The sequence below is a fragment of the Canis lupus genome, chromosome 6 (genome assembly GCF_003254725.2).
Source record: "Canis lupus dingo isolate Sandy chromosome 6, ASM325472v2, whole genome shotgun sequence".
Lineage (NCBI taxonomy): Eukaryota > Metazoa > Chordata > Mammalia > Carnivora > Canidae > Canis > Canis lupus.
In genome coordinates this window covers 23,214,203-23,235,225 of record NC_064248.1, presented here as the reverse complement: position 1 = coordinate 23,235,225, position 21,023 = coordinate 23,214,203, and the positions used below count along the sequence as shown (strand labels likewise).

Here is a 21,023-nt window from a genome sequence, read left to right as displayed (position 1 = left end):
GAAGCAAAACCCCTCCAGAGCTGACATGAGGCTGTTAATAATCTTTATTTCTTCTAGTTTATTTCTTCCACTTTTTCACGCAGTCCCACAATTGGGTCTTATAAAAATCCCCTGCCTGATTCTCATTGGCTCAAATGCAATCACCCACCCACCTCCTAAACCAATCACTGAGCTCATTGAGATGGCTTACTCTGATTGGCTGCGCCGCAGTCTGGTTGTCTGATTGGCTCTGTGTGATTCCTCCGGGCCTGGTGGGAATGGAGGGAGTGCTCTGATTGGCCAGGCTGGAACCACGTGTCCACCCGGGTTCCAGGGAGGTTGAGGGGATAAGGAGTCGTTTGGCTCCTTAAAGAAATCTCAGGGTGCTGTTCCCAGGGAGGGGTCGGGGAAGGGGCGCTGGCAAAAACGACAGGTGATTCACCTCTTGGTGCCCCGTTTTGCTCTTCTTCAGGCGACTTGTACACGCAGGCAGCCGAAGCGGCGATGGAAGCCATGAAGGGCCGGCTGGCCAACCAGTACTACCAGAAGGCGGAGGAGGCCTGGGCGCAGATGGAGGAGTAGCTTGCCCGGGAAATCACTGCCGGCCAGCCCCGCGCAAGAGGGCTAAGACGGGGCGGGGGAGGGAGAAGACTTATTGACTTATCTGGGGTTTTTTTGGCGAGGAAGGGCAAGTATTTTTAGTGTGCTGTAAATTAACTTTTGTATTTTGTTTTTTGACTCTTGAAAATGTCTTTTCTACGAGTGGAGACACTTAGTTGTCCTTTGGGGCAGCATCTTGGGGAGCAGGAATTGAAAAAGCAGCCTAATGAACCAACATATGGTTTTAAGGGTTTTTTTTGTTTTGTTTTTTTGGGTTTTTTTGGGGGGGGGTTGGTCATGTGATCTAAGAAAATACATTACCACCATGGATAAAAAATTAGGGCTTTGCTCACCGGCTGTTTCAGGCTGTACTGAAATGAAATCTCAGGTCCACAGAATTTGTATCCTGAGTTGTGATGGGGAAGGTAGAGCTGCACATCAACTTTCCATGGGGTGTGTGTTTTCATGACTGAGTGCCAAGCCTTAATTCTCAGAGCATTTGGAAGCATGCATGGCATTGTTCTGTGGATATGAGATTGCACGGTACCCGGCCCCCTTCTGCTGGTGGCAAAGGCCCGCCCACTGACCCTTTGCTAATCTTTTAGTTTAATTTCCTTCCCGAGTGCAACTGATTTTCTGGAATACAGCCAAATTCCGTTTTGTAGCATGACTTCTACAGTGGGTTTTATAAAACAGGTTTGATTTTTTGTATGCACATGTTTACTACCTCTAACTTATCCATCAGCTAGTGTGGAATTGGGTGCGCCTCAACCTTTTATATGTAAGAACAGCAATTTGGAATTGGAGCCTTTCCTCCAAGCAGACATAGTCTGCATCTCAGCGGCAGCATCCACCGTGTAACTGAAGTGTCTTTGTACGGTGTTTCTCTGTGTTTTCTTAGCATCTCACGTTGGTATGTAGGCTCTGTTCCCCAGCCCCTGTCCTTGCCATTTTCTGTTTGAAGTTGGGCTGATTTTCTTGTAAATTGCAGCAGTAAGAGTTCAGCAGCAGCCCCTTGAGATTTATCCAAGATGTTTGAGGATGAGAGGGCAAGAACTCTAAACACTCATTAATTCCAGTAGTTTCCCCAGGGCCAGGCTGCGTCTCTCTGTACTTAATGAGCTTTCCCTTTAAAAGGAATAAGACTTAATATGACTCAGCTGGTGTGTCAAAGCAAACACACTGCTTTGATCGAGCCCAAGTGCCAAAGCAGCCTCTCTTTCTGTGTTTAAAAATGAAAACATAAAAAAGCAGAATATGACATACAGACCGTTCTTATCTATTAAAACAGCTCTTTCAACACATTACTGTTAAGTGCTGTGGATGGCCTGGATAGATAGCTAAGCAAATGCTTATTGAGGAGTCAGTGAACCTGTGTATGCATTGTGTTCGAACTGCAGACTGTGCCCTAGGGGAAAAAAAATCAAACATACTCAGAATTACCCTTGAAAAATATCCTTTAAACCACCTGTAAATTACAGTATCCCTCATTTTTGTGTGGGTTCACCACAACTGGCTTCATTTATGAGTTGGGACTAATCACCCTGTTTTCATTTGTACTCAATCAAGAAGTTGGCTTGCATTAGGTTTTTTGTTTGTGTGTTTTAAACCAGTGCATATAGTTAAATTGCATATGGTAAATGTACATGAGAAGCAGCTTGCTTGTGACTTATCTCTTACCTCTGGTAAAGGGCCTGATAGTAAATATTGTAGGCTTTGTAGGTCCATATGGTCTCTGTTGTAACGACTCAGCCCTGGTGTTATAGTGAAGAAACACCCGGGAACAGTACCTAAATGAATGAGCTTGGCTGAAATTCCAATGAAACTTTATTTACAAAAATAGCCTGCCCAGGCAGTAGTTTGCTGACTCCCACTCTAATCCTTGACAAAGGGTTACTCTGAAGGCAAAAGCTATCTCAGTTTTTCAGCTTTCAGTGCTCAAAAACACAGTGCTTTGGCAAAGTAGTCACTCAATAAATGTGTGAGCAAATGGAGAACCAACCCTAGTCAGCACCTAATCCATGGCTCTGATTTCTTTCAACCAGTTAATGACTTGTCTGAATTGGCTTTCAGTGTCACTCCTCCAGTTCCATCCACCCACCTCTATGGCCTTAACTCAGCTAGCTTCTCTTCCAGGAGGCTGGGATGGCCTGGATAGATAGCTAAGCAAATGCTTATTGAGGAGCAGTGAGAGTACAATGATCTGCAAAATACCAAGATCCTGAGCCAGTAGGAGAACTTACCCCACCTTTGAAACCTAGTTTTGTGTCTGCTAAAGGTGGTTAGGGCATCTTTTTTGTTTCAGATTCTGGGCATGCAAAAGACAGAGAACCCCAGGACATTCCAGCCTAATTGGGAAGACATCAGAGACCATCTTCAAGTGCAAGGGGCAGGTGAAGGTCCAGAAGATCAGCAGAGTCTGGGATATAGTCCCATATCTTCCATCATAGATGGAGAAACCAAGGTTTTGAAAGATAAGACTCTCGCTGTGACCCTGCTGGTTAGCAGCTAGCTGCAGCTAAGATTTGAAAGCTGCTGTTATTTAGAGGATCCTGGGAATAAAAGTTAAAATTAATCTAGAGTATAATGTCCCTTTCAGTTTTGCTATAGGTTTTGTTTCTTTTTTTTAAAGCAGACTTTTTGGATGTAAGGAGGGAAAAACCATCCCCAACCCCAGTGCATCTGAATATCCCTTCCCATCCCCTCCCCTGGGGCACTGTGGGAATTCATCATCAAATGCAAACTTGGGGAACCAAGCCAGGTAAATCACCCTGGTTGCTATCTTAGTGACTTCCTTTCATCCCAACACATTTGTCTGCAGTACTGGAAATGATTTACAAATCAACACGTTTACAAAGGTATATGCAGCTTATGTGGGGGAAAGGGGACAATATGCATTTTCTCTGCATGGATTTATGCCTTTTACTCCTGTTTCTTGTCTCAAGGTAACCATTTAACCAAAATGAGGTGGATCTTGGGTGGGGCCCAGAGGAATGGCCTGTGTTATAAATTTATTTTTGCATATGTACCAAGTTCCATATCGTCTTTTCAAATAAAGTGGTTTCTTTCTTTCCAGTCTCAAATACAAATGACTCCTAGTAATAAGGGACAAAGTGGCTGCCTGGATGAAGTAGCTGTCTGGAGGGCCCAGGGTTCATCTGAAAGGAGCAGGTGGGATTCAGCTCCAAGTGATTGTCACCATGGGAAGTGTGTGGGCACAGTGTCACCCCATTTTCCAGTCTTTCAAGAGCTGCTGAAATTGGATTTGTTAATGCAAGGTCTCCTGATTTTTAATATTTTTAATAAATTCTAGTTTTTAAAAAAATTTTGTCTAGATTTGGCCCTACATTGTCCGTTGCTTTCAAGTATGTGAACTTCTTTTTTTCCTGATTTTTCTCATCCATAAAACAGAATAATCTTTACATTTCAGGGGATCCCTGGGTGGCTCAGCGGTTTAGCGCCTGCCTTTGGCCCAGGGCGTGGTCCTGGAGTCCCGGGATCGAGTCCCACGTTGGGCTCCCGGCATGGAGCCTGCTTCTCCCTCCTGTCTCTCTCTCTGTCTATCATAAATAAATAAATAAATCTTATTAAAAAAGGGGATCCCTGGGTGGCTCAGAAGTTTAGTGCCTGCCTTTGGCAGGGGGCGTGATCCTGGAGTTCTGGGATCAAGTCCCGCGTTGGGCTCCCTGCATGGAGCCTGCTTCTCCCCCTCCGCCTGTGTCTCTGCCTCTCTCTCTCTCTCTATGTCTATCGTGAATAAATAAAAAATTTTAAAAAATCTTTACATTTCAGAGTTGTCATCAGCCTCAAAAAAGATAATGCATGTTAAAGATGCTTTGTGATCCAGAACTTAAGAAAATCGTGGTTGCTGGTATGAGCATTTGGTTTCAGATTAATGCTTTTTTTAACTTCAAGAAATTTGAACTTAAGCCTAGTACATTGAAGTCACATACTTTGGTCCATTTCCTCCTGAGTCCCCACCAAAATGACAGAAAGGAGATTTTCTTAATGGTGTAAGCCCATGAGGCTGGAAAGCAGAGGGATTATAATTGAATTAGCACTGAGAGCCCCCCCCCCCCCCCCCTGCAAGGACTGAGGCATTGGCACCAGGAACCTCTGGAAGGGAAAATGAAATGGGTGAAAAATACAAGGTCAATTGAAGACGACTTAAAAGTATTGGACAGCTACACTAGCTCACCTCCCCTGTGTAGCCAGCCAGCAACCTGTCCATCACCCTCAAGAACCCTGGGAGGCCAAGCACAGTAGAGAGTCCAACTACTCTACAGAAAAGAGGGCTAAGGGGTGTCTGGGTGGCTCAACTGATTGAGGGTCTGCCTTTGGCTCAGGTCATGGTCCCAGGGTCCTGGGATCAAGCATTGCATTGGGCTCCCAGCTCAGTGGGGAAGTCTACTTCTCTCTGCCCCTGCTCATGTGTGCTCTCTCTTGTTCACTCTGTCTCTCAAATAAAATCTTTAAACCCTTTAAAGCCTCATTCTTGAATAGCCAGCCAAAGATCCCCATGTCCCTATGTAAGCATCCATAACCATTTCATACAAAAAACACCAGAACGAACGAACAGAAGAAACCATCTTGGAGGAAACAAAATGCGGGAAGAAGGAAACCTTAGACAAAAAACTATCCTTAATTTCCTCAGCTAAGATATTGCAGGGGCGCTTGGCTGGCTCAGTCAGTGGAGAGAGTGATGCTTCATCCCAGGGCTGTGGGTACAAGCCCTGTATTGAGTGTAGAGATGACTTAAAAATAAGAATCCTTTAAAAAAATTTGCACCCACAAAAGAACAGATGCAGTTCTAAAAATGCACACAACAAAAGAGCTCTTGTAAATTGAGTATGTTCTTACAGAAATGAGTAAATTAAATTACAGGGTTGGAAAATAATGGAAGAGATCTCCCAGGAAGTGGAACAACAACATCAATTTTTGGGGTACTGCTGTTGGGGTCCCAAGCCCACTGCCAAGAAAGGATCCTTGAGATGTCTTTGGTGCAAGAAAAGGTGATTTTATTAAAGCCTCAGGGACAGAGCTGCTGTGGCCCCAGAATTGTGAGAAGCAACCGGATTATATACTTTGGGGTTGGGGGAAGTAAAGATAAGTTTCAAAAGGATTTTCATATGCTAAAGATGACTCAGGATATTGGAAGCCTTGCTATGTCAAATCAAGATGGTTTTTCCCTCTAGCAAGGTGTGAACATTGACAGTTGGGAGCTTCCAGGATGAACATTATATATGCTCTACCTGCCTCAAGTATTTATCAATAGGCTGCAGGTTATAAGGGCATTTAATTTTATCTATATTTCCTCCTGCCTTTTTTTCCCACATAATCAACCAAAAAAAAAAAAAAAGATGAAAAATGTGAAAGAAAATTCTAGAAGTCAGAGGAACCGGCAAACAGCTGTACACTGTTCTACAATGGAACACTTAAAATCACTACCACTTTTGTGAAGAAATTAGCTAAGAACATCCCAAGATTATATATGTGTGTTTTTTGTTGTTGTTTTGGGGTGGTTTTGTTGTTTAAAGATTTTACCTTTGCATAATCTCTATATCTAACACAAGGCTTGAATTCACAACCCCAAGACCAATAGTTACCTGCTCTTCCACTCTTCCAACTGAGCCAGCCAGCCGCCCCTGTATGTGTGTTTTTTTAATGATCTTTCCCTTGGCCATTTAATATTTGGAATCGGAGTTCTAAGATCTTAATTTCATAGATAAGATTTTCATACTGGCTTTGAATAGAAATTGAACTTGCATGTAGATATAGTGTCATTTTTACTAGACTATATTTGCCATGTGTTCATTAAAATTTAAAGAAGTGAACTCAGTCCTACCAGTATACAAATAATTTATCAGTAAGCAAATATTTTTACTGTAATACAGTGAGGGTTCCAGAAAGATTTGGTTTCTTTCCTTCTACCTTGACATACTTACAAGTATTTCAGATCACCAAAAGGAACCCTGGTTAGGACAGGGTTTGGTATTTTCCTTTTATGAGCCATTTGAAACAGCTACTTGTTTTTCTTCCTACACATTTCTTTCTGACTTAATACATATTTTTAGTTTTCCCAATTATAAACTAAATTCTTGAGAGTTGGAGTTCTTAATATTAAGTAGTATTTATTGGGGAAAAACCAGTGTAATAGTCTTAATTAAGACAAAATAGTTTTTTTTTTTTTTTAAGTCTAAGAGCCTAACTTACGAGTTTGAGGCAGTTAGAGGGGAGAGAATCTTTTTAAAAAAATTCAAGAGTATTTCTCAGAACTGAAGGATGTATGTTTCCCAGAATAACAGGCCGCACTACCTAACACAATGAATAAAAGTAGACCTGTGCCAAGATTCATCTTCATGTAATTTCAGAACAACGAGAACAAAGGATCCTGGAAGCTTCCAGAGGGAAAGAACCAGTTTTATACAAAAGATCGAGAATCAGAATAACATCAAACATAATCTCAACAGTAACATTGGAAGTTGGAAGATGATGCCTTCTAAATTCTGAGGAAAATGCTTTTAACATAACACTCATATGCCCAAAATATTCATCAAGTATAAGAATAAAGACATTTTCATACCTATAAATTCTCAAAAAAATAATCTTTCATGTATTCTTTCTCCAGAAGACACTGGAAGATTTGCTCTATCAAACAATGGCTAGGGGCGCCTGGGTGGCTCAGTCAGTTAGCGTCTGCCTTTGGCTCAGGTCATGTTCCTGGGGTCCTGGGATGGAGCACCCCATGAAGCTCCCTGCTTAGAAGAGAGCCTACTTCTCTCTATCCCTCTGCTCCTCCATCCCCTACCCCTGCCCGGGTGCGTGCTTTCTCTCTCTCTCTCACTCTAACTTAAATAAATAAAAATCTTGAAGAAAGAAGAAGAAGAAGAAGAAGAAGAAGAAGAAGAAGAAGAAGAAGAAGAAGAAGAAGAAGAAGAAGAAGAAGAAGAAGAAGAAGAAGAAGAAGAAGAAGAAGAAGAAGAAGAAGAAGAAGAAGAAGAAGAAGAAGAAGAAAGAAGAAGAAGAAGAAGAAGAAGAAGAAGAAGAAGAAGAAGAAGAAGAAGAAGAAGAAGAAGAAGAAGAAGAAAGAAGAAGGAGGAGGAGGAGGAGGAGAGGAGGAGGAAGAGGAAGAAGAAGAAGAAGAGGAAGAGGAAGAGGAAGAGGAAGAAGAAGAAGAAAGAAGAAAGGGTAGTGTGTGTGGGATTAACAAGAAATGCATGGGATCCAGCACCAGACTGAGGTGATATCAGATCTCCAAGAGTGTAGGAAGATCCAGCATGGTGGCCTTGCCCTGAACTTAGAGTTTACAGTCCTGTGGGGGTGCCTGGTTGGCTCAGTTGGTGGAGCATGCAACTCTTGACTTGGGGTCCTGAATTTGAGCCCTTTATTGGGGTAGAGTTTACATTAAAAAAAAGTTTATGGCCTGATAAGGGGCTATGGGAGAAATGTCTTTTAGAAACTAAAGCAGTAGAATACCTTATATGTCGTGTGGCAAGGATGGAAAATCTGAAGTTAAGTTAGGTATGGATTCATAGAAACTTGATACATTTTTTTTCTAAGGTGATTATTTAAACATTTTCCAGAAAAGGAAAAATAATAGCTGAATGCATAGCTAAGCTCGGGCTTAGTGAGTGCCATTTACTACTTACCACACCAATGAAAACACAATATGAATATTTGGAGGACTGAGGTCAGGGAGTGTTTTCAATGGTGGAAGTAGGAATGGCTAGAGTTCAATTCTTACCTTCCTTAGTAGGAAGCCAATTAAGAATGTCTAAAACTGAAAATATATGAATATATATATGCGTGTTGTTTACACATATGGTGATAAATATCAGAAGAATCAGATGAAAGTTGAAAATGGTTGCCTGGGGCAGAAGGGGCAGGCATACTGCTGATTTTGATAACAAGACTTATGGCCCTGATACATGCATGTACAGCTTTGATAAAATTATCAACTTAAAGTAAGAATTTAGGGACACCTGGGTGGCTCAGTTGGTTGAGTGTCTGCCTTTGGCTCAGGTCAGGATCTCAGGGTCCTGGGATCCAGCCCCATATCACACTGGGCTCTCTGCTCAGGGGGGAGTCTGCTTCTCTCTCTCCTTTTGTGCTTTCTCTCTCTCTCTCTCTCTCCCTCTCTCTCTCGTTCTCAGTCTTTAAAAAAAAGAATTTAAAATAGCCACTAAGTTAAAAATACTAAAGTTGCTAAGTTAAAAATTCATGATAGTAATTAATGTAGTGAGCATCTACTGCTTTACTGAATCTAAGACACCATCAATCTTAAGATGTACCATTATTTTATGAATCAGTAAGTAAAAAAAAAAAAAAAAAAATCAGTGAAGTAAACTGCCTGCCATTGATCACAAGATACAGGCCAATTGTAGAGATAGTGAAATGTGAAACACAAGTCTCAACCACGATATATGGTGTGTCAGACATTGGGCTGGGCACATACAGTTATCTCTAACCTGGTGACCAACGACAGTAGTATTGTAATCATTTCACAGATGAGAAAAAGGAAGCTTCATGGGGTTCCATGGCAAAAGCATTTGCCAAGAATGCTTTCAGTCGTCAAGAAAGAAGCTTCTAAGAGCAGATATCATCATCGTTCCAACATAAAAAATGCCAACTGAGGCTGTTGTGTTATTTCCCACCAGTACCTTTCCAGGACACCAGGGAGCATGTTTGCAAAACTGAAAGAGTTTTAGAGGAATAGAGGAAGAGTTCCACCAGCAGCAGGGCCTGCTGCTGGATGTGGCTCAACACAGGACATCTCACTCAGGCCTGTGGATCTTCGAGTAGTCAAGGTATAAGGTGACCATATGTCCTGTTTTACCAGGGAGAGCCCTACTTCACTCCTATACCCCAGTTTTATTTCCAATTAAGCATCTATTTTAAAAAAAGGGGGCTCAGGGCATCATCCTAAGGGTATATGCTCTGCATACAATGCCAATGTGTCTCCTGCAAGAACCAAGTTCCTTTTGGGGAAGCCTACATGATCCTGTGGCTGCCTTGGTTGTGGGTAACTCAATGCTGGGTAACTTTAGCAAAGAAGCCATTTTGGGGGGGGCGGTGTATGCAGCTTACAGAATGGAAGGTAAAATTGAAAGAATCAAGCCTCAGAAAGAATAGTGCTAGGTCAAGTATGTAGATCTAAGAAGCAGAAAGTAACAGATGGTCTGGAAGTTCAGTTTACTGCCCTCCTGCTATTGATGGCTACTGGATTCAGATTCAGATTCAGATTCCCAAGGCTAAAGCCTCTGATTGGCCTACCCCCTTAGCAGTTTGATTGATTGTCCCTCATAGACCACAGGCAGTAGTGTTTCCCAAAGGAAAATATCCGTATTGGAACCAGAAAATGGGGGAAAGGATTCTGGGAAGGCAAAAACAACAGGTTCTCATCCAGAGTATTCCCTTTGGGGAAGAAGAGGAAAAAGGGCCCTGAAGTTTTAGAGGCGAGTGTTAAACTTTTCGTATGGTTTTGTTGCAAGCCTATCTCAAAATTGTTTATAATCTTGCTGTAGGCGTGGATCCTCTGGGAGGCTAATTCAAAGATTCATATTTAGGAGGAAGAGATTTCAAAAAGTTTACTTTTTAATACAGTACAACCTATATAGAGGAAATTGCACAATTTTTAGTGTACAACTTGGTGAACTTTCGAACATTTTCGGCACCCCAGAAAGCTCCGTTGGGCCTTCCCAGACAATATATCCTTCACCCACCCTACCCCGCCCTGCACAAAGTAAACACTGTTTTGGCCTTTATTCTGGTAGATCCAGTCTATAGGAAAGAATGATTAAATTAAGCAGAAAAGAATATTCTGTGAAAGTTCACTACGCTCCTGATAGATGATTGTCAACAGGGTGGGTAGAAAACTAGCTTCACAGTACAAATCTCAATGCTATTAAATTTCATAAGAAGAAGCTTAAGCATTTTATCAGGAATGTTCATTTCTTTCCAGAAAGAGATTTGTGGAGAAAAGTTTGGTCTCCATCCAGATTTGGGATAACTTTTCTTTTATAGGAGCAAGGGAGTGAAGAATAGAGGAGATCGAGGACTGAGTCCCCACGTGGATCCCCACTGCCTGAAGCTGAGTTAGGATACAGAGACAGTCAGCCTTCACCTGACAGTCCCTAGACTGGGGTCAGGGTACAGATGGGTGGTGTTTGGTCTGTGGTGCTTCCCCCCTTCCACCTGTGCCCCATTAACCAGAGGCACAGAAGGAGGTACACCAAAGGAGAGTCAGGATTTCAGCCCTTCCCTCCACCCCCCCTCCTTAAAGCTGCTGGGACCCTGAGAGTCCGGGAGTTCTGATGAAATATTCTGGGTCTCCTGCTTATTAGTTTCACACCTGATTGTTACAGACAGTTGTGTAATGGGGCTGCAAGAGTGCAAGAAACTCCAGGGACAGACCTGAATTGCTCCAAAATGTTCTGTCAGAAATATCTCTAGCTTTATTTGAGCCCCTACCATACAACGGGGGTTTATTTCTTACAATAGGCAGCTACCAGGTAGCACTAGCTTTAGCAGAAAGGGGGCATTCATTGCAATGATAAAAGGATGTCTCTGAGACTGTGAATCCCACTGGGTCCTAGGAAGGATCTGCTGCTGGGAGCTGGAAAACCCCTGAGGATTTCTCTACGACTCCACTCTTCTCATCGTATCATTTTTTCTCCCCCATGTACTGGCTTTCTCTACTTCTCCAATCTATTTCACAAAATAGGGCCACCTCAAATCTCCCTACATCCCTTGTTCCAGTCAGTCTTAGTCACTAACACTTAACACTCTGTGTCAAATCTAATTAAATTAATAAATCAGGAAATCACCATGTCTCAGTTTACATTCTCAAAAAAGAATCTGATTGGTCTGACTTGAGTCCTGTATCTACCAGAGAGCCCACTGGCCATGGTGTGGCAAGGGCAGGGCAGGGCACAAAAGGTGATTGCCAGGGATCCGCTCTCTGGGCTGGTCGGGCAATTCTTAGAAATGTGAGATTAGGCAGATATTCTAGCAATTTTCCTTCACTGTGGGGAAATTTCCTTTTGGAAAACCCAGCACAAACTCACAAAGTCCCTCCTAGTACTAAAACACTGCGACTAGATTAATGCTTCTATTGATCTTAAGGACTATTCCCCATTTAGCTTTGTGATCATGGTATCTCCCCTGCCAGGTAAGTATTCCCCATTTAGCTTTGAATCCCCCACAATAGATAGCCTGTGTCCTCAATAGATGGCTGCTTCTATATTTTTAAAAAATTCTTTTAAAAGCAATAAACTCTCCCTGTGCAATGAAATCTTCGCATATCAGTATTTATGTTAAAAAGGTAGTTGGGGGAAAAAAACTGAGTTTAGGAGGAATTAAAGATGAAGAGAAATATGGAATGCCCAAATGTTAGGGTGTGTGCCAACTGGATATTAACCAGAAACTTAAATATAACATTATAAACAACTTACATTCACATTGTGTGTTGGTTAGACTTCATAATGTTGGAGTAGAAGAACATGATTCAGAATGATCTTGGTACCGTAATATTTATGAACATGGAAAACATACGGAAGATCATTCTATATATTGTTCATGAGAATATATGTATATATATATATGTACACACAGAAATATCTGTATCTATAGGTATAAATATAGATGTGAAAGTATAAGAAACTGATTGAATACACATCAAATTATAATAGTCATAGCTGAGGGAGGATGTTTGGGAAGGAGGTTTTATCTTTAATTTATAATGGTTTAAGACATTTTTATTTAAAAAAATTTTTTTTAATGATCTAGTATATTTTTAAATGGATTTTTAAAAGGACAGCATATTCATATCGTTTCCTGAGTAGCTTTTAAGAAAAAAGAATGTACATAGGAAAAGAATTGGAAGTGAAATGTTACCATATTAGATGGTGGGAATGTGGGTGATTATTTTTTCTTTGTACTTCTTCTGTATTTTTATTTTTATTTATTTTTTATTGTTTTCTTCTGTATCTTTATGTTTTTATTTTATTTATTTATTTTTATTTAAAAAATTTTTTATAATAAATTTATTTTTTATTGGTGTTCAATCTTCTGTATTTTTAAATATCTATTTCCATCAACATGGATTGATATTTTAAAAGTATATTTGGGTGAAACAAAAAACAAAACAGTTGCAGATCAAGAATAATAGTATAATATTTATGTAAAAACCCATACACAATAAAAACAAAATATCCATTTTTCTCTGAGTATCTGTGTATCCGTATGAAGACAGCCACATAAATTCACAGTAAAAAACCCAGAAAGACAGACACTAAGCTGATAATAATGGTCACCTCTGTGGATGGGACTTGGGGTCAAAGGTAAAAGTGCATATTTGGGCCTTATCTGCAACGTTTTAATATTTTTGTAATCCTTCATTTATTATTTGAGTACCTAAAAATTAAAACACCTAACTTTCCAGAGAAAGCTGCTCAGGCGAGCTCCCGGGTTTGGCCTCCCGAGCCCCCGGGGCGAGTTACTACCGGAATCCAGGATTCCTCCGGGGATACGTGGCCGCTCCGAGGTCTCCGGGCTCAACAGCCGACTCCGAACACGGATTCTTAAACTGCTTATCGCTCTGAAACCTGTTCGGGGTGGGAAAAAAAAAAAAATGTGGCTGTAGATATTAGAGGAAATATTTTCCTTTAGACGCATGATACATTCAAAATCTATCAAAAACAAGCGAAACGCGAGAAACATTAATGAAATTTGCTCGGAAAGTATTAAATAGCTTCCCGGAAGGCCCCCTCGGCAGCACGGTAGCGTGGCCGAGCGGTCTAAGGCGCTGGATTAAGGCTCCAGTCTCTTCGGGGGCGTGGGTTCGAATCCCACCGCTGCCAGGGCGCTTTTGTTTTTTTGGCCCTACCGCTTCGGCAGCGGGCCGCTCTCCGCCCTTTTGCCGGGTCACCAGCGCCCCCTGCTGCCAGCCCGGGCGGGCGGCCCGCATGAATGGAGCGGCGGAGGGGGCGGGTCTGCGCGCGCCGGGGCGGGGCATTGTGGGTAAAAGGAAGCGCGAGGCCCGGCCCCGCTCCCCCCACGTGTCCGCTGGAGTTTCTCCACCGGCAACATGGCCGCTGCCTGAGGAGACCCGGGCCGCCGCCGCCTCTGCAGCCCGCGGGTACCTGGGCCGTGGCCGCCGCCCGCGCACGGCCCCCGCGGAGAGGTGAGTGCCGAGAAGGCAGCGCACGCGTCGGTTGGAGCCGGGCCGCCCTCGCGAGGTGGGCCTGGGCTGGGCTGCCGGGTAGGCCGGGAGGCCCGCGCCGCGCCGAGCCCGGGGGCTGGGGGGCCTCCCGGGGCTCGGGCGGGAAGGAGGAGCAGCCGGGCCCGCTCCCCCCCGGAGACCCGGCCCAGCTCTGCGGGCTCGGCCCGGCCCTGGAGTCGGGGGTGCCGCAGCAGGGCTGCCGGCGCTGACTCAGGGTCCAGCTGCCTTGCTCCGCCCGGCGCAGGCGGGCCTCCTGCGGGAGCACCTGTCCGAGGGCAGCCGGGTCCCGCCAGCGCGGCGGCCGGTGGCGATGGCCGCGGGGGGCGCGTGAGAAGGGGGCCTGACACCCGCCGGACGGCGCGGCCCGGCCTGCGGGGCCGGGGGGCGTCCCCAAGCCTGCCCGGGCGCCCTCCTCGCCGCTGCCCCCGACGCCGGCCGGGCCCGGCGCTGCCCATTCATCGCTTCAGGCCACCGAGAGCCCGCGCCGGGCGGCGGATCGGGCCCCGACGCCGCTTGGAGGAGGTGTCCGGAAGCACGTCGAGTAAGCCGGCAGGCACATCAGCAAGGTCGTTGACTTGTGTTAGCTTTACAGTCGTTGGGCCGTAGAGGAGGTCTTCGCAGTCGCCAGAGCTGCTTCATCTGTGAAATGGGGATAATAAAATTAACCTACCCCGTAGGCTTGTGGTGAGGGCTTCAGGTAAGACGCGACACGTCCCAGCTCGGCAGCGTTGTGCTCGCCTCCTCCGACCTGGGAAGAAAACACTCGTTGCCGAGTAAATAGCAAAGCTCCCGCCGCAGGTTACATTTACCACCTTGTCTAATTCTCGCCGCAGCCCTCGCGGGAGGTTGGTACTTTTATTATCCCCATTTTAGGGATGAAAATAGCGAGACCCCTTGAGACGAAACCATCCCAGGTGGGTCCCAGATGGTAAGTAGTTGAGGTGGGATTTGAACCGGTGTAGTTGTGTTTTGAGAGTCCAGGCTCTTAACCACTATCCCATACTGCCTTTTATTCGAGAGGTGTGCAGCACAGTGGTTAAGAATCCGGATCGTTGACATCAGCCAGACCCCGGTTTCCCCCCTGGCTCTGCTCTTCTCCAGTGCTGGGACCTTGGGTGAAATTACCTACTCCCTTAATCTTAGTTCCCTCATTTCTTAATTGGGACTGATGCATGTTGACTTAGAGGACTGTTGAGAAATGTGACGGTAGTGTGAAGTCCTTGGAGTAGGGTCTGATGCTCAGTTAAGGGTTAATTGGTTCTGTTTCTCCAGGCTAAGTCTTTAACGGAGGTAAAAGCCGAGGTGACCCAGAGTGGGGAGATGCCTTGCCCAAGAGGCTCACAGGCAGCTAGAATCCAGGCCTTGAGACTGTTTGCCTTGAGACCCTCTCGACTTGACCCTGCTGTACTTTGTCCACCCTCTAGTAGCTAAAGAGCCTCTGGAGTTGCCTCCGAATTTCTGATTGGCTGACTGGTTAGATCCCTAGGTGCACAGGGATGCACCCAGGTGGGGCATTCAGGTATTTCCTTTGCTCTGTACCCCTTCTTAGCTCTACCTGGCGTCCTTGTCTCCTTTCCATTTGTTGACAGCTCCCCGCTGGGGGAAATTTCATGAGCTCAAGGCCATGGTCACTGCCACAGAGTACATTATGGCCAGGAGGTCTGCTGCTGCCTTGGCCACAGCCCCTGTCTGTTCCTCAAGTGTCCATAAGACACAAACCATGAGTCCACCAGTGTCTGGATGGGGCTGAGTTAGGCTCACTGGGTAAATGGTCTGTAACTGCCTGATTCCACACGTTCATTTATTTCATTATTCTTTGTGTCCTATATTGAGTGTCTGCTTCATGCCAGGCACTGTTCTAGGTATTGGGAGAGCAGCATGGATTTTAAAAAGAGATAATAATCCTTATAACAACTTGATGAAGTAAAGCGTAATCATCTCCACTTTATGGTTGAAGTAACTGAGAGGCCCCTGTGGAGCTTACATTCTAGTGCAGAAGGCAGACAACACAAACACACATAGACTAGCTAGTTGCAGATTATGGTAAGAACCACGAAAGAAAGAAAACAGGGAGAGGTGGTAGTGACTGGGAGCCGGTTGACCGGGGGAGCTCTTGAAGATGGGCATCAGGGGAACCTCTCTCCTGGAGGGGGTGGTGGTGGTGATATCTAAGGAAAAAGAGCCAGCTTTGAAAAGCCTTGGGAGAAGTAGATGACTTGCAAAGGTTCTGAGACAGACTGGGGCCTAGCCTCTTGGAGGTCCAGCAGGTGGCTACCTGGCTATGTAGATGGTGAGGGGAAAGGCAGGGACAAGGTCTTACAGGGCCTTGAGGCCATAGAGAGAAGTTTGGGTTTTATCCTATGTGGCAGGTGAAGGGTTTTGAGCAGGAGAATGATATGATTTACTCTTTCGCAAGGACAACTCTGGCTGTTTCTGGGAGGGTTGGAGGGAGAAAAGAGGAATGCCAGGGAGACTTGTTGGAGCAGTACTTTTTAATCATGCATCAAGATTTATTAGTGAGTGGTGCCTGGCTGGCTCAGTCGGTAAAGCATGTAGCTCTTGATCTCGGGGTGGTGAGTTTGAGCCCCATGTTCTGCATAGAGATTACTTTAAAAAAAAGTTTTGCTGGTGGGATGTGAAATCACTTTGAGGGATTGTAACCAGCGTGTTTAATTTTAATGAGTGGAGGTCGAAAACAACACTGTATCACGGATAGTAGGGACTGTTATGGTTGTTTGAAACCTTAGCTTAGTTACATAATTGTGTCTATGTTCTGAGTCATTTATATGGAGTGGATTTCTTAGTATAGGCCTTGGGCTGAAAAGTTGGAAAGCTACCTGGTTGGTTGATGTCGGCTGGGAGGATGAAGGGAAGCGAGAGCCCTGTTACCCCCGTCACATGTGCCAGCTGGAGGAGGAGCAGGGGCCCCAGGGATCCCATCCTCCCTGAGCTCCTCAGTGACTAGGGAGAGGTTAGCAGAGCCCAACAGTAGCTGAGAAAGCCAGTTGCTCAGGAATGATCGTGTCTGGGGAACCTCCCAGGGCACACCTCTTCATATATGACCTGTTCCCTGACTCGTGTATAAGTCCCTGGTCTCTTAGTTGTCCACAGAGCCAGGCACAGAGGATCTAGGTGCTTGACCTCCAACTGTGGTGCTTGGTGGCCAGTGCAGATGGGGTGGGGTCTGGGGCTCTGTCATCCATCACCCTCTGTCTGGGCCAGAGCAGGAACCTAAAACTGTCAGTCTCAGGCTTCTGATTTTTATCGTCTTCAAGCCGTCACTGTTGAGGTAGCATCTTCCCTCTAGTTTTACCTTCTTGGGCCCTCCACATCTTCCTCCACTCAAAAATCTTTGGTAGCTCCCTATTAAATAGCCTTCCTGTGGCTTATTTATTCAGACAACAGGTGTGTAGGGAGTGCCTGCTGTGGGGTAAGGAGGGTACAGCAAGGGACAAAATAGACCAGAATCTCTGCCTTCGTGTAACTTACTGGCAGTGAGGGTGGGGACAAAATAATAACTGTCGGGTGGTGATGCGTGCTTTGGGGAAAACCAGACCCGGGAAGGGAATTGAAGAAGGGTATTGCAATTTTGGATACGGTAGATAGGGAAGGTCTTGTGACAAGGTGACATTTGAGCAAAACCTTGGAAGAGGTGAGGGAGGGAGCCATGAGGCTCTCAGAGTAGAGCGGTTGCCAAGGCCCGAGGTTGGGGGAGAGGAAGGATGCCTGTGGGAGAGGAGGTCTGAGAGGTAAAGGGGTGGTGGTGGCAGCAGGTGAGTCATAAAGACGGGCTTCTGTCCTGGGCCGGACGGGAGGTCCTCAAAGGCAGAGGCATGGCGAGCTGATGTGACTTTCAGGGGATCACTGGCACTGGCTGTGGGGTTGGGCAAAGATCGTAGGGCCTCAGGTGAGGCAGGGAGACCATTCTGGTAATTGCTGTGGTACAGGCAGGCAGTGGAGCCGTCTGGATGGGGGCTGGGGCGGTGACAGTGGGGGTGGCTGGACTTCAGACATCCTTTAAGGGTGGAACTGACAGGAGTTTCTGGTGTGGGGTGAGGGGAACAGGCATCGGGGACGAGGCTAGTGTTGGGGCTGAGCCGTCTGAGTTTGGAATACGTATCTGGAATGCGCCAAGTGATTCCAGGTGGTACACCGCAGGCAGAGGGCTTAGATGACCTTGAGCCCCACCCATGGTGAAGGTATTAGGCCCTTTTAAATATTGAATAACTCAGGTGTTAAGTAGATAAGACAAATCATGATGGTCTTACCAGAAATTAGGGGTCTGGGGGCTGCTTCCGGAGGTACCCACATGAACATCCTCTCCCTGCGGGAATAAGAGTCAGCCTGAGTGAGTTAGTTCCCCTCTGCCGAGGAGACCTGCAGCCTTCTCCCCTCCAGGTACTTGAGGTATAGCCAGTCACCTGGGGTCCCTCTTGCTCTCAGGAGTCATGGCCTGTCCAGATCCTTCTGTCCTTCAGGGCTCAGCCCAGATGCCCCCTTGTCTTCCCCAGCAGGAAGGCTCTTCCTTCCCTCTGAGCTCCCCTACCTGTAGCTGTTACCTGGCCTGGCTTGGAATCCCGGGCCATCGGCTGGCTTGCTCTCTGGCTAGCCATGCACACCATCCCTGCAGCTCCCCTTAGAAAGTGGGGACACCCAAGCCTCCTTGCAGGGTTGTGTTGAGTAAAATCTGGGAAGAGGGTCATTTTGTGTCACACACAAAACAGGAGAATCCTCTCACACAGAGTTGAGCTTCAAGTTTGCTTAAAAGTCAGATACCAGAGACAGTCCCCCTGGAAAGCCTTGGGACTCCCTGCTCTTCCTGTTGGGCAAGTTTCTTAACACTTGCCCTTTATGGCCCCCAGTTGGTACTCAAGGTTTTCATCATGGCTGTAGACCAGCCAGTCTCCATCCTCCTGCCTGGCAGTGACCTCTTTTTTGTGAGTGGTCAAAAGACCCTTAAAGCTGGTCATGTATTTCCCCACAGGTGCAGCCGATACGTGCTGCTGTGGGTCCACCTCTTTGCACCCTCTGGTGGTTTCTCCTTGTTAGATTCTGGCCAGTGGAGGTATAGAATTGGCTGTCTGTGTTGACTCCAGGAAAGGCATAGGAAGAAGGTCAGGTTCTGTTTATCTCAGGCTCTCCTCTCCCAGAGCAGGGCCTGTTGCAGCATAGGTGGCACCCAGGGGTGTTGGCGGTGTGGCTGACTGACATTTGTTTCAGGCCTCTTGCTCTCCCTTGCAGATTGAGTCTGAGGATCGTGCGGCTGGCTCCCCCTAGTATGGCCAATGAAGAGGATGACCCAGTCGTACAGGAGGTAACTGCTGCTTCCCACCCTCTGCTGGGGCTACCAGGGAGGAGTGCCCCGGCCCAGGGCTTTAGGCAGTGGGACTGTGGCCCTTCCTTCATCTTCAGGCCGGCCTGGCATCTTTTGGCATCCCAGGGTCCCCTAACACAAGCTGTTCCCTCTGCATGGAACCCTCTTCTTCTAGATAACTGCCTGCAGATAACCCTTCCCTTTCTCCCAATCCTTGATCCAGCATTTCTCACTACCCCCCCCCCCCCCCCCCCCCCCCCCCCGCCTCATGTGGTGCTCTCCTGTACATCCTCCTTGGCCCCTTCAAGCCCCTTACCTTGGCCATGCTCTGTGCTTGCTCACAGTACTCCCCATCCCCTAGACATAATCTCCTTCCATTGGAACATAAGCTTCACGAGGGAGAGATTTTGTTTTTTACCATTGTGCCTACAAAGCCAAGTTCAGTGCCTGTCACTTAGTAGATACTCAGTGACTATTCATTGAATGAATGGGTTTGACAGCTCTCCCTTCTTCCTGGGCCTGCCCAGAAGTCATTCAGTAGTTGTTCACTGGATCCACTATGTGCTGGGGGCTATGACAACAGTGAGCAAGGCAGCATCCTGCCTTTGGAAAACTTAAGATCTGTGGGCAAGACTGACAAAGATGGGGTCTCAAGATACAGATGGTGGGGAGGTAGTTGCAGAGTTGGCCCAGATCCAGACATATCCTAGAGCCACTGGGCCTTTGCACATACTGCTCCCAACCACCTAGAATGCCCTTCACCTGTGCTGATGCCCTTTACTCCTCCTTAAGGCCTGGTTGGGGGAGAGAACATGGTTCATCTGAAGAGCAGGGAAGCAGGGAGGTAAACTGCTGCATGGTGGGGCAAAGCAGGGGTGGTTAGTGTTGAGAAGGAGGAGAGTTGGGTCAGATCATTCTTAGAGGGGCTTGCAGACCACCTTAAGATGATGTGACAGGTCAATCCAGGGTAGGTGGCAGAGGGCACAGGGAGGAAGCGCAGGCAAGTGGGTAAGCTCTCCTCTACCCTGGCCTCGTTGGAAAAGCATTTAATCTGGCTCTAGGATACATCCTGATCTGAGCGGCCTCAGGGAAGTACATTTTTATTGGGTTATAGTAGGCCTAGGAAGGGACCAGGAGCTCTTATCCTGGTCGCCCTGGGAGCTGTAGAGAGGGAGGCTGGAGACTCCTTCTGTTTCTAGCAGTAGCTGAGCTCTTGCCTCCTCCCCCACACTGCCTCTAGGAGCCACGACCCCTGACTGACATCCAAGGAGCAGGGACATGCCGGGGCAGGCACCGGGTTCTGTCTCCTGTTTAAGTCTTCTTCCCTTTTTCCCAGATCGACGTGTACTTGGCCAAAAGTCTGGCAGAGAAGCTCTATCTGTTTCAGGTAATGATGAGAGCAGAGGACGAAGGGTGCCCCTTGAGCGTTGGGGTGGTGGGTGAGGGGGCCTGGGAAACCTCAGCCTTGCTTAGGGTTTGGGGCCCAAAGTGTAGGACGAGGTGGTTCTCTTGGCTTTTGTGGGTGGGCAGGTGCATAGTCTCACTTCGAAGATGGGAAAACCAGGGCAGCTATGAGAGGCAGAGCAATGTTGTGGTTAAAGCTTGGGCTCTGGGGATGGGTAGACGTGTGGAGGCCCAGTTCCATCTCCATTGTGACTTAGCTGTGAGCCTCGGCCAGGTCCTGAAGCTCTCCATACCTCCATTTCCTCATTTGCAAAATGGTGGCGGTAACGCTGCCTGCCCTGTAGAGTCCCTGTGGGGGTGGATGAATCTGTGCTAAAGTGCTCAGAACACGGCCCAGCCTGGAGCTCAGCTCCACAGTCTGTTTTAGGGGAGTTTTGTCCCCCTTCCTACCTGCATTCTGAGGCAACTGTTAGCCTGTTTTCTCGCTCTATGGATCTGCCTGTT

The 21,023-nt window shown here is 46.5% G+C and overlaps 2 protein-coding genes and 1 non-coding gene across 17 annotated transcripts in view; all 3 read left to right on the top strand.

Moving 5' to 3' along the window:
• Nucleotides 1-3,904, top strand: part of EEF2K (eukaryotic elongation factor 2 kinase) — a 65,977-nt gene extending 62,073 nt beyond the window's left edge. For all 8 annotated transcript variants that reach the window (XM_025416219.3, XM_049111299.1, XM_049111301.1 and 5 more), the window contains one exon: nucleotides 452-3,904. In XM_025416219.3, the coding sequence (XP_025272004.1) occupies nucleotides 452-561 (110 nt within the window). In that variant the 3' untranslated portion in view covers nucleotides 562-3,904. The remainder of the gene's footprint in view (nucleotides 1-451) is intronic.
• A 9,453-nt stretch (nucleotides 3,905-13,357) lies between these two features.
• On the top strand, nucleotides 13,358-13,439 carry TRNAL-AAG (transfer RNA leucine (anticodon AAG)). Its single transcript has one exon. It is a non-coding gene; the product is annotated as a tRNA-Leu (tRNA).
• A 166-nt stretch (nucleotides 13,440-13,605) lies between these two features.
• POLR3E (RNA polymerase III subunit E) overlaps nucleotides 13,606-21,023 on the top strand; it is a 29,550-nt gene continuing 22,132 nt past the window's right edge. For 5 of the 8 annotated variants that reach the window (XR_007411246.1, XM_025416217.3, XM_025416214.3 and 2 more), the window contains exons 1-3: nucleotides 13,606-13,762; nucleotides 19,043-19,115; nucleotides 20,452-20,502. Coding sequence is in view for 6 of the 8 variants with exons in the window: in XM_025416217.3 (XP_025272002.1) it covers nucleotides 19,080-19,115; nucleotides 20,452-20,502 (87 nt within the window). In the remaining 2 variants the exon portion in view is untranslated. The other 3 variants (XM_025416218.3, XM_025416215.3, XM_025416216.3) reach the window with 3 other exon arrangements.